General features: G+C 49.3%; 1 protein-coding gene across 3 annotated transcripts in view; it reads left to right on the top strand.

Annotated features, from left to right (window-relative positions):
* nectin1b (nectin cell adhesion molecule 1b) overlaps positions 1-11,589 on the top strand; it is a 557,504-nt gene that overhangs the window by 525,069 nt on the left and 20,846 nt on the right. For 2 of the 3 annotated variants that reach the window (XM_087976317.1, XM_087976313.1), the window contains exon 8: positions 8,067-8,177. The exons of the other annotated variant lie outside the window; for it this stretch is intronic. In XM_087976317.1, the coding sequence (XP_087832443.1) occupies positions 8,067-8,177 (111 nt within the window). The remainder of the gene's footprint in view (positions 1-8,066; positions 8,178-11,589) is intronic. 3 annotated transcript variants of the gene reach the window in all.

Here is an 11,589-nt window from a genome sequence, read left to right as displayed (position 1 = left end):
GGAGAGAGAGAGAGGGAGGGTGGGGGAGAGAGAGATGGAGGGCGGGGGAGAGAGAGAGATGGAGGGCGGGGGAGAGAGAGAGATGGAGGGTGGAGAGAGAGAGATGGGGGTGGGGAGAGAGAGGGAGATGGAGTGTGAGGGAGAGAGAGAGAGAGATGGAGGGTGGGGGAGAGAGAGAGAGATGGAGGGTGGGGGGGAGAGAGAGGGAGGGTGGGGGAGAGAGAGATGGAAGGTAGGGGAAAGAGAGAGATGGAGGGCGGGGGGAGAGAGAGAGATGGAGGGTGGGGAGAGAGAGAGATGGGAGGTGGGGAGAGAGAGAGAGAGGGAGAGAGAGAGAGATGGAGGGTGGGGAGAGAAAGAGAGAGATGGAGGGTGGGGGAGAGAGAGAGAGGGATGGAAGGTGGGGGAGAGAGAGAGAGATAGAGGGTGGGGGGTGAGAGAGAGAGATGGAGGGTGGGGGTGAGAGAGAGAGAGAGATGGAGGGTGGGGTGAGAGAGAGAGAGAGATGGAGGGCGGGGAGAGAGAGAGGGATGGAGGGCAGGAGAGAGAGAGATAGATGGAGGGTGGGGGAGAGAGAGAGATGGAGGGTGGGGGAGAGAGAGAGAGATGGAGGGTGGGGAGAGAGAGAGAGAGATGGAGGGTGGGGGTGAGAGAGAGATGGAGGGTGGGGAGAGAGAGAGAGAGATGGAGGGTGGAGATGAGAGAGAGAGATGGAGGGTGGGGGTGAGAGAGAGATGGAGAGTGGGGAGAGAGAGATGGAAGGTGGTGGAGAAAGAGAGAGAGATGGAGGGCGGGAGTGAGAGAGAAAAGGAAGGTGGGGGAAGAGAGAGAGTAAAGGAAGGGAGACGGAGAGAGAGAAAAGGAAGGGAGAGGGAGAGAGAGGATGGCTGGGAGGAAGCAGCTCATTCTAGACTGGTGGACTCATTTGGTCATGTTGTGACTGTATCATTTAATTGCTGCTTGGTGCATAATTAAATTACGGGCTTCAATTGTGGCAAATTACTATTAAGTATCTCGTTTAAGGAAGAGGTGGGCAATTAGAATAACTGCTGATTAGACTCGTTGGACAGAAATCAATGACTCAGCCACTGGAGAGCACTCCATCATTTCTGTAACAAAGACTTTCGGACTTTCCCTTCTGGACGTTAATCTGTGATGCTGTTTGGAGACTCCAGATGCACACCTATAGGGGGAGCCCGAGCCCAGCCTACCTTCTGTTAGCAGCTTGAGTTATGTAGCACCTTTAATGTGAGAAAATATCCCAAAATGGCACTTAGTAGGAGAAATTATCAAACAAAAATTGTGATTGAGGTACGTAAGGGGATTTAAGACAAGTGACCAGTGGGTTTGTAAAGAGAGCAGTTCTAAAGAATATCTTAAAGGAGGAAAGGGAGAAAGAGAGAGGTTTGGGGGGGAATGTTTACAACTCATGTTCGTGTCTGGAAGTGTAACATCCTCCATACTGCCCTCGCTGATTGGTTATGTGAATATTATTGGTCAGTAATGGCAGCCTGTGGTTGGGCATCAGAGAGATTAGAGACAGGGAAGGATGAGATCACAAGCAGGGATTTGCAGACAACAACGAGGACTTTGTGTTACTAAAGCAGGAGCCAACGCCAATCACCAAACATGGGGCTTTGGGATGGGTTCAGAGAAAGATGAGTTTTGGATTTCGCTGTGATCTCCTCTGCTGTCTATCACACTAAGTCGAACATATCCTGATCAATGAGCCAAGTACAGAGGATAGTATTCCGGGTGAAGGCATGATGGGCTAAATGGTCTCGTTCTGCACGAGAACAGTTCTGTGATTCTGTGAAAATATTGGGCTATTACAATATATTACACTGTCCAGCCCTCCAAGATCTCTGCTCAATATGATTCTGGCCAAGATTCTAATGGGTTCACCATTAGTTATGGAGATGCTGGAGGTTGGAAGATGGTGAGGCAGCCAGAGGAGACTGGAATTGTCAGGCCCAGAGTAAAAACTCCACCAGTGACTCAGGATGTTTGTCAGTAATGAGAGTCATGGAGTCATACGACACGGAAACAGACCCTTCGGCCCAACACGTCCATGCCGAACACAATCCCAAACTAAACTACTCCCTTCTGCTTGCTTGAGTCTTCTCAGCCACTGGCTTGCCCAGGAACACCAGAATATTGAGATCAATAAAATCCGCTAATTAATGAGGTTCAACTTTGGGCAGCTGATTCTCAAGGGGATGTCAAGTTCTTTCCCAGCACCATCCTCCGCAGTTGCCTGGAATACCACAGAGAGCGGTGGGCATTGCCAGGCAGTAAGAGCTCCACAATGTTGGGGAGCTCCAAAATCGAGGATTCGCATTGGTTCCTCATAAAATGCCTACGCTGTCGAAGCAGGCTATTCAGCCCATTGAGGGGGGCAGGTACATTTGTGGCTTTCGGAGAGAATTGGTTAATTTCTAAAGAGGAAGGCTGTGTGGGGTGTGGAATTATTACAGTGTGTGGGTGTAACAGGGTTTCTGTATGAGGCCAGTATGAACATGATGAGCTAAATGGCCTCATTCTAGCCTGTAAATGTTTAATTATTCTGGCTCAGCCAGGAATCACATTGAAGGCTTCACCACAAACAATGCAGATCCAGCCCAAGCTATAACCACTGAGCTTCGGGTCTATCAGATCACACAGGAATTTGGCTGTATTAAGGAAAGTAAAGAATACTTTGTCAAAGAGCCACAGCCATCCAGAAATAATTAAATCTGATCTCAAACACTGTAAATGATTGTTATTTGTTGTGTGAAAAACATTTGATTTCCCTCAGGTGCTTTTTGTGTTAAAATCAAAAGCTTTCCCATAAAAAATGAGGAGATGGTTTCAGTAAAGTTAGCTCATTGTCAAACCATCCCCCAACCCACAGCCAGGCCCTGATGGTCACAGCTGTTGCCATGGTAACACCTGCCTTTGAAGTGAACTCCAAAAACACAGGAAAGGAACAGCGCCTTTGTGATCGTTGGTAGGAATTCGGTTCGGATTCCCAGAGGCAGGGTATGGGAGGGCCGGACTCAACCTGGAGTTACCCACAAACCAACGGGAAACTGTCCATCAGCACCAATCAGATCGAAATACAGAACACAGACCAACGCTGCGCTGAGGGAGTGCCACACTGTTGGAGGATTGGTACTGAGGGAGTGCTGCACTGTTGGAGGGTCAGTACTGAGGGAGTGCTTCACTGTCAGAGGGTCAGTGCTGAGGGAGTGCCGCACTGTCAGAGGGTCAGTACTGAGGAAGTGCCGCACTGTCAGAGGGTCAGTGTTGAGGGAACACTGCACTGTCAGAGGGTCAGTACTGAGGAAGTGCCGCACTGTCAGAGGGTCAGTACTGAGGGACTGCTGCACTGTCAGAGGGTCAGTGTTGAGGGAACACTGCCCTGTCAGAGGGTCAGTGCTGAGGGAGTGCCACACTGTCAGAGGGTCAGTACTGAGGGAGTGCCACACTGTCAGAGGGTCAGTGCTGAGGGAGCGCTGCACTGTCAGAGGGTCAGTGCTGAGAGAGTGCCACACTGTCGGAGGGTCAGTGCTGAGGGAGTCCTACACTGTTGGGGGGGTCAGTACTGAGGGAGTGCCACACTGTCAGAGGGTCAGTGCTGAGGGAATGCCGCACTGTTGGAGGGTCGGTACTGAGAGAGTGCCACACTGTCGGAGGGTCGGTACTGAGGGAGTGCCACACTGTCGGAGGGTCGGTACTGAAGGAGTGCCACACTGTCGGAGGGTCAGTGCTGAGGGAGCGCTGCACTGTCAGAGGTTCAGTGCTGAGTGAGTGCCACACTGTCGGAGGGTCGGTACTGAGGGAGTGCCACACTGTCGGAGGGTCAGTGCTGAGGGAGCGCCGTACTGTTGGAGGTTCAGTGCTGAGTGAGTGCCACACTGTCGGAGGGTCGGTACTGAGGGAGTGCCACACTGTCGGAGGGTCGGTACTGAGGGAGTGCCACACTGTCGGAGGGTCAGTGCTGAGGGAGCGCCGTACTGTTGGAGGTTCAGTGCTGAGTGAGTGCCACACTGTCGGAGGGTCGGTACTGAGGGAGTGCCACACTGTCGGAGGGAGGGTACTGAGGGAGTGCCGCACTGTCAGAGGTTCAGTGTTGAGGGAGCACTGCATTGTTGAAGGATCTATATTAGTCTTTAGCTCAAGATCTTTAATCCAAAGTCTCATCTGCCCTCTATATCTTTCGAACTAAAGGGAGCAAAAATAAACTTAATGGCCTACAATGAGGAGAAAGTGAGGGCTGCTGATGTCAATTTCTGATTGGGTCCCACTCTCCCATTCCTGATGAAGAGTTTATGCTCGAAACATTGACTCACCTGCTCCTTGGATGCTGCCTAGTCAGCTGTGCTTTTCCAGCACCACACTCTTTAACTTACAGCCTACAAGCCTGATTTCAGTCCGGAATTTGAATTGTTCAGTATTACCATCGGCTGGGATCATAACTGTGTGGTGCTATAGTAATCAGGTCTTGGTGCAGTGCTGTTATTATTTGATATTTGATAGTACTGTCATTCTTAACTACCAATGTGGTACTGAAATGGTCAAGGATTGGTGTGGGACTGTCATACTTGAGTAATGATGAAGACAAAAGAAAATATACATTTTTAAGCATTTTCCACTACAGTCAGGTGCCTCAAACACAGTTTCCAGCCAATGAGGCTTTTGATATGGAGTAACTGTTGTAATTTTGGATTCCAGTCATACAGTAATAGTTGAGCATTGGTAGCTGTAATAGTTTGGGACTGGGTGGTAGCTGTTGTAATAATGACTGGGATTGTGTCTGATACTGTAATTGTTAATGACTAGTTTGTTGCTGTACTCGCTGGTTGCACGTGATATTGTCATAATTTGGATATTATTTCAGTTCTTCGATCGCCAGTCGTGTAATGGTCATGTATGTGGTCCAGCTTTCTGTTCACAGATTCCTCCTGGTCAGGCAGTTATCAGCCTGAGTCTCTCAGTCTCTTATTAATGGAACAAGTCAATGGTTCCCATCTTGAATAGGCTCAGACAGTCCACTCTCATACAATGCAATTGTAGAAAAGACACTGTTGTAGAAAATACATTCATTGCAAATCTGAGAAACAATTTGTGGTTCAGCTGACTTGACTTTTTAATTGTTTGAATCTGTTTTTAGTGATGGACAAGATCGAGATCTCAGACTGTCACAGTCATGGTTTTAGACATTACACACCTCTGAAGATTCGGCAGGTTTCTTGTATCATGTCACAGCAGCCACTGAGTTGAGGTTCTCTTGCTGAAGATTGATTAACATCTTACAGCCTTGTGACTTGGTTTTATTTTTGCATTTGCACCACAATCTGACTCACTGTCTGCCCCCTGGTTTTCCAGGCACACCAGCCCAGTCTCCCCATGGTGTCCCAGTGTGCACAATTCCCCAGTGCTTACCCCTCCTCACAGTCCAGCCTGACACAACTGCCCCTTTCAAATCATGGCCATCATTAACGCATTCACACACACATGGACTGACTAATGCACATTGACACACTGACGTACACAGTCGCTCACACTGACACTCGCTCACAGTGACAAACACACACTGACACACACTGACATTCACACTCACACTGACACCCACTGATACTCACACTGACTCACTCACACATTGACACACACACACTGACACGCGCTCACACTGACACACACTCACACTGACTCACTCTCACACTGACACACACTCACACTGACACACAGACACACTCTCACACTGACAAGCTTGCCTCATTGAGTGACAGTTTTTAGATTAGATTAGATTACTTACAACAAGTCCACACCGCCCCGCCCCACCCACCCATACCCCTACATTTACCCCTTACCTAACACTACGGGCAATTTAGCATGGCCAATTCACCTGACCTGCACATCTTTGGACTGTGGGAGGAAACCGGAGCACCCGGAGGAAACCCACGCAGACACGGGGAGAACGTGCAAACTCCACACAGTCAGTCGCCTGAGGCAGGAATTGAACCCAGGTCTCTGGCGCTGTGAGGCAGCAGTGCTAACCACTGTGCCACCGTGCCGCCCACATACCACCGTGCTGCCCAGTTGTTTGTGAAATCTGTTTGATTTCTGACCCTGACACTGAAATGGAACCAGATGCTGCTGGAAATACTGATGGGATTTTACTATTTAATGTGGAATGTATTCTTGTTTGTGACAGGCAGGTGGACACAGGCAGCTAGTCAGATACATGATGGTCTTCCAGCCTGTGTCACTGCCTCCAGGGCACCTCCAGGTTGAAGTTTAACTTGTGAAGCCCTCACAATGCTGCAATACACAACCTTCTCTCTGATCCCATCTCATGTAGAACACCACAATCTGAGCAGCACCTCGTAAATGATTGATTGGAATTGTACAGAGTGATGGCAACAAACCACATCACTGTCAAAACCGGCAGACTCCAAACTGAGTGCACACACACCCACATTTAACTCCCTTCCCACACCCACCACACACACACACCCACCACAATCACACCCACACACACACACACACTCACACACACACACACTCACCACACACACACACACACACTCTCACACACACACACACACACACTCACACACACACACACTCACCACACACACACACACACACACACACTCACCACACACACACACACACACACACTCACACACACACACACACACACACCCTACATTCCTCCACAAACACACCTCCCCCTCACATATACCTAGCCCCACACACAGCGCCAGGGACCTGGGTTTGATTCCAGCCTCAGGCGACTCTCTGTGTGGAGTATGCACATTCTCCTCGTGTCTGCGTGGGTTTCCTCCGGGTGCTCCGGTTTCCTCCCACAGTCCAAGATATGCAGGTTAAGTGGGTTAGCCATGGGAAATGTAGGGTTACAGGGTTCGGATGGAGGGTGGATCTGGGTGGGATGCCTTCCGAGGGTTGGTCCAGGCTCAAAGGGTCCAATGGCCTCTATCTGCACTGTTGGGATTCTGTGAGAGAAACAGAATTAACATTCCAAGTCTTTAGGTTCGGGTTAGAACTCAGTTCTGAAGAACAATCACTGGACTTGAAATATTAACTCTGCTTTCTTCCCACAGATGCTGCCTGACCTGCTGGGTTTCTCCAGCAATTTCTGTTTTTGTTTCAATTTAAAACATAACTATGTCTTTGAATAAAAACCTTCTACCTCTTGGCATTTTCACATATTCTGGCCTAACTTCATCTAATAATATCAAAACAAAACCACAAACCAAAACCATCTTCTGACTGACCTGAGTCATATGGTTTTACTCTTACTGAAACTGTTTTACACAGTAATCACACTAAACAAAGTATCATGTTCATCTTTACTTGCTTGGATTCAAACTGATTAAGTATCAAACATAACTCACACCTCAGGAAGGCTTGATGGGCTGAATGGCCTGATCCTGTTCTTGTGGACCCACCCACCAGAATGAGGGGTCACAGTCTAAGAATAGGGGGGTAAGCCATTCAGGACTGAGATGGGGAAGAGTTTCTTCACTCAAAAAGTTGTGAATCTGTGGAATTCTCTCCCACAGGAAGATGTTGGGGCCAGTTCAATAGGCATTAGATGTAGATATTTACATACACACCCACCCACACACCTAGCCTCCCTCACATTCACATGTATGTACCTCATGTACGCACACATCTACATTCTCTATCTCTGGCTCTGTGCTGAGGGATCTGTGCACTGGAGCTATTGTGTACAGTATAGAGAGATTGAGGGGGAGAGAGAGAGAGAGAGACAGTGAAAGAGACAGATGAGAGAGAGGGAATGAGAGAGACAGAGAGAGAGAGAGAGATAGACAGATGGGGGAGAGAGATGGAGGGAAAGTGGGAGACGGGGAGGGAGAGAGACATAGACAGAGAGAGAGAACAAACGAATGATAAATTACTTTAAGAGCAGCCCTGGGACTGGTATTGATTCTGTCTCTGATATGCAGGAGCGGTCCCCGATTCAGTGAGCCTCCGGTAGGTTTTTCTGCTCCCCCCCCCCTTTCCGCTAACCTGGCCATCATTGTCTACAGGTGGTACAGCTGGACAGCACGAAGGAGGAAGAGGATGCTGCGAAGACTCCAGTCCAGACCCAGTATTATGACCTGGCTGCTCCAGAACCATCTCCCCACTCCGAGAAATCGGTGAGCCTGCCCATGTTCACAAGTGTCAATCATTTACCATTTCCCCAGCTTTATACTGACAGCGTTTAACCATCAAACACACAAACAACTCCGAGGAAAAAGTGAGGACTGTAGGTGCTGGAAAAGCACAGCAGATCAGACAGGACCCAAGGAGCAGGAGAGTCAATGTTTTGAGCATTAGCTCCTGATGAAGAGTTTATGCTTGAAACGTTGACTGTCCTGTTGCTCAGATGCTGCTTATCCAGCACCACACCTTTTGATGCAAACAATTCCAGACCATCGCCACTTGCTGCAAAATCACATTGCTGCCTGATTATAGCCAGGACTCTGTCTGTATGCCTGTGTGTGTCTCTGCGTGTTTGTGTCTCTGTGTCTATATCTTGTGTGTGTCTGTATGCCTGTGTGTGTCTCTGCGTGTTTGTGTCTGTGTCTGTATCTTGTGTGTGCCTCTGCGTGTTTGTGTCTGTGTGTGTGTGTGTCTCTGTCTCTGTGTCTGTATCTGTGTGTGTGTCTGTATGTGGGTCTGTCTCTGTTTCTGTATCTGTGTGTGTCTGTCTGTGTGTCTCTGTATGTGTCTGTGTGAGTGTCTCTCTGACAGTGATCATTCATAGTTGAACCCTCACCACATCACCATAAATCATATCAATTGTGGCAAACCTACATTCTCTTCACTGAATGATAAATTCCTCACTGCCTCTGACCTCACATCATTTTCAGGGCTGCTCTTAAAGTCATTTATCATTTGTTTGTTCTCTCTCTCTCTCTCTCTGTCTGTGTCTCTCTCGCTCCCCGTCTCCCACTTTCCCTCCATCTCTCTCCCCCATCTGTCTATCTCTCTCTCTCTGTCTCTCTCATTCCCTCTCTCTCGTCTGTCTCTTTCACTGTCTCTCTCTCTCTCTCTCCCCCTCAATCTCTCTGTCTGTCTGTCCCTCACTGTTTTCCCTCTCTCTCACACACACACACACACTCTCTGTCTCTATCATGTGCAGTCCCTGTTCTGTTTTCTCTTCCTGTATTTCCTTCTCGTTCTTGCTCTGATTGTGTTTCTGTTCTGGGTCTCTCAGTATCAGGCTATGTCAAACCCACTCTCAGTTGCTCTCTATTTGGCTCTTTTCTATCTGTCTCCATCTTCTTCTCTCTCTCTCGATATCTTTTGTCATCTCTTCACCTGGTGTCTTTTCTCTATATTTCCTATTTTCCATCTCACACCCTCTCATTCTCCCTATTTCCCCGGTCCCTCCCTCTCCCTGTCTTCCCCTCCATCTATCTCCCTCTCTCCTCTCCCTCTCTCAATTCTCCCCTCACTCTTTCTTCCCTCCTCTGTCTCTCTCTCTCTCTCCCCTCTCTCTCTCCCCCTATTCCTCCCTCTCTCCCCCTCTCCCTCCCTCTCTCTCTGCCCCTCTGTCAGTCTCTGTCTCTCTATCTTCCCCTCTCCCTCCCTCTCCCTCTCTCCCCTCTCTCTCTCTCTCTCCCTCCCTCTCCCTCCCTCTCCTTCTCCCCCTTCTCTCCCCCTTTCCCTCCCTCCCTCTCTCCCCCTCTCCCTCCCTCCCTCTCTCCCCCTCTCTCTCCCTCCCTCTCTCCCCCTCTCTCTCCCTCCCTCTCTCCCCCTCTCCCTCCCTCCTTCTCTCCCCCTCTTCCTTCCTCCCTCTCTCCCCCTCTCTCTCCCTCCCTCTCTCCCCCTCTCCCTCCCTCCCCCTCTCCCTCCCTCCCTCTCTCCCCCTCTCCCTCCCTCCCTTTCTCCCCCTCTCCCTCTGGTTCTCCCGTTGTCTCTAAAATGATCAAAGATTTCGAGGTGACTGAGCTCTTCCTGATGAAGGGTTTCAGACCCTGAGTGGCCTTGATTCTCCCCTTCACCCCATATTAAATTCCTAACCGACTCATCGCGGCTCCAAGGAAGTGGGTCACCTTGGGAACTGCAGCCAATCAGAAAGTTCTGAGGTTGATGATCCATAGATTGTCAGCTGCACCCAGACCAATCCGCAGTAAAGGATCAGCTCAAGATCAGTCGCCCCAGGGTCAGATACCACCCTCACCACCCCCCCCCACCAAAGCTGGTACCTCCCCACGAGGTCAGATACTCACCCCCACCCCACTGCCTCCTCCAACCCAGCCCCCAACACAATTCAAACAACAACTTAGTTTTATGTAGCTCTTCTAATAAGATAACGTCTCCCAAGGTGCTGTATAGGAATGCTGCCATCACAGAAATTGACCAGGTAAGTAGCTGTTAGAGAACAGAGACCACACGACACACCAAAAGGATGGATTGGATGAACTGTTTGAAGGATGAGACTGAGTGAGGGAGAGAGGTGGAGAGGGTCGGGGAGAGAACATGAGGCCCAGACACCAGCTCGGAGGGAATTATAATCAGAGCTGAGCAAAGGGCCAGAGTTAGAGACAGTCAGTCTCTTGGGGGGGGAGAGAGGGTGAAGCCATGAGGGAATTTGAAAACCAGGATAACACTTTTAAAATCAGGAGGTTATGTGATGAGTGTAGGTCACTGAACACACAGGCTGTTGGAGAAACAGGACCTTGTGTATTTCTGAAAACGAACAGAACTCAGATCACACCCTACCCCTATCAGAACATTGTTTGAATAATTTTTGTTGAGCTGCCAGGAGGTGGTCCAGAATCCCAGGTTAAAAAGAATCGCACAGAAGAGCAATTCAGTCAGGACACCATGATCAATGGTCAGTTTGTATTTTGAAATCCTCCAGAAAGAGGCAGAGAAACAAAACTGGCCCAGGGACTGAGATAAATAAAAACCAAATCAGCTACAGATTCTGGAAATCAGAGACAGAAACAGAAATCGCTGGAAAAGCTCAGCAGGTCTGGCAGGATCTGTGGAGAGAAATCAGAGGTAATGTTTCAGGTCCAGTCACCCTTCCAGCAATTTCTGTTTTTGTTCCAGGTTTTGAGCTATCGGGGAATAATGGGTGAGGAGAGGAGAACATGCTGAGGAGGGAGCAAGAGAGCGAGAGTCAGACATACACAGGATTACATATGGAAAGTAATATTATCAGTCTGTGTAGGAAGAGATCTGAGGTTAAAGTCAACTGGAGGATTCTAAAACTGTGCTGACATTTAACTTGCTCCTCATCATGTCTCACATTGTCCCACGGAGTTTCCTCTATGGGCTGTGATGTTGGTTAATCGTTGCCAGGTCTACACGGGATCATGGGGCGATGTATCTGCCTGAGCTCAGCTCCAACACAATTTACCACAACATTCATCCCACACTGAGCTTCAAGTTTATCACAATCTCTCCAAGCCACCATTTTTAGATCTTCTAGAGTCCCCCACACACTGACTCTCACTGGGGTACAGGGTCCCCCCCCACACACTGACTCTCACTGGGGTACAGGGTCCCCCCCCCACACACTGACTCTCACTGGGGTACAGGGTCCCCCCC

This window comes from Chiloscyllium plagiosum, unplaced genomic scaffold, assembly GCF_037043375.1.
Source record: "Chiloscyllium plagiosum isolate Xiang-an unplaced genomic scaffold, Cpla_swu_hap1 HiC_scaffold_29, whole genome shotgun sequence".
Classification (NCBI taxonomy): Eukaryota; Metazoa; Chordata; class Chondrichthyes; order Orectolobiformes; family Hemiscylliidae; genus Chiloscyllium; species Chiloscyllium plagiosum.
Note: the sequence above shows the minus strand (reverse complement) of the source record. Positions and strands in the feature narration are given on the sequence as shown.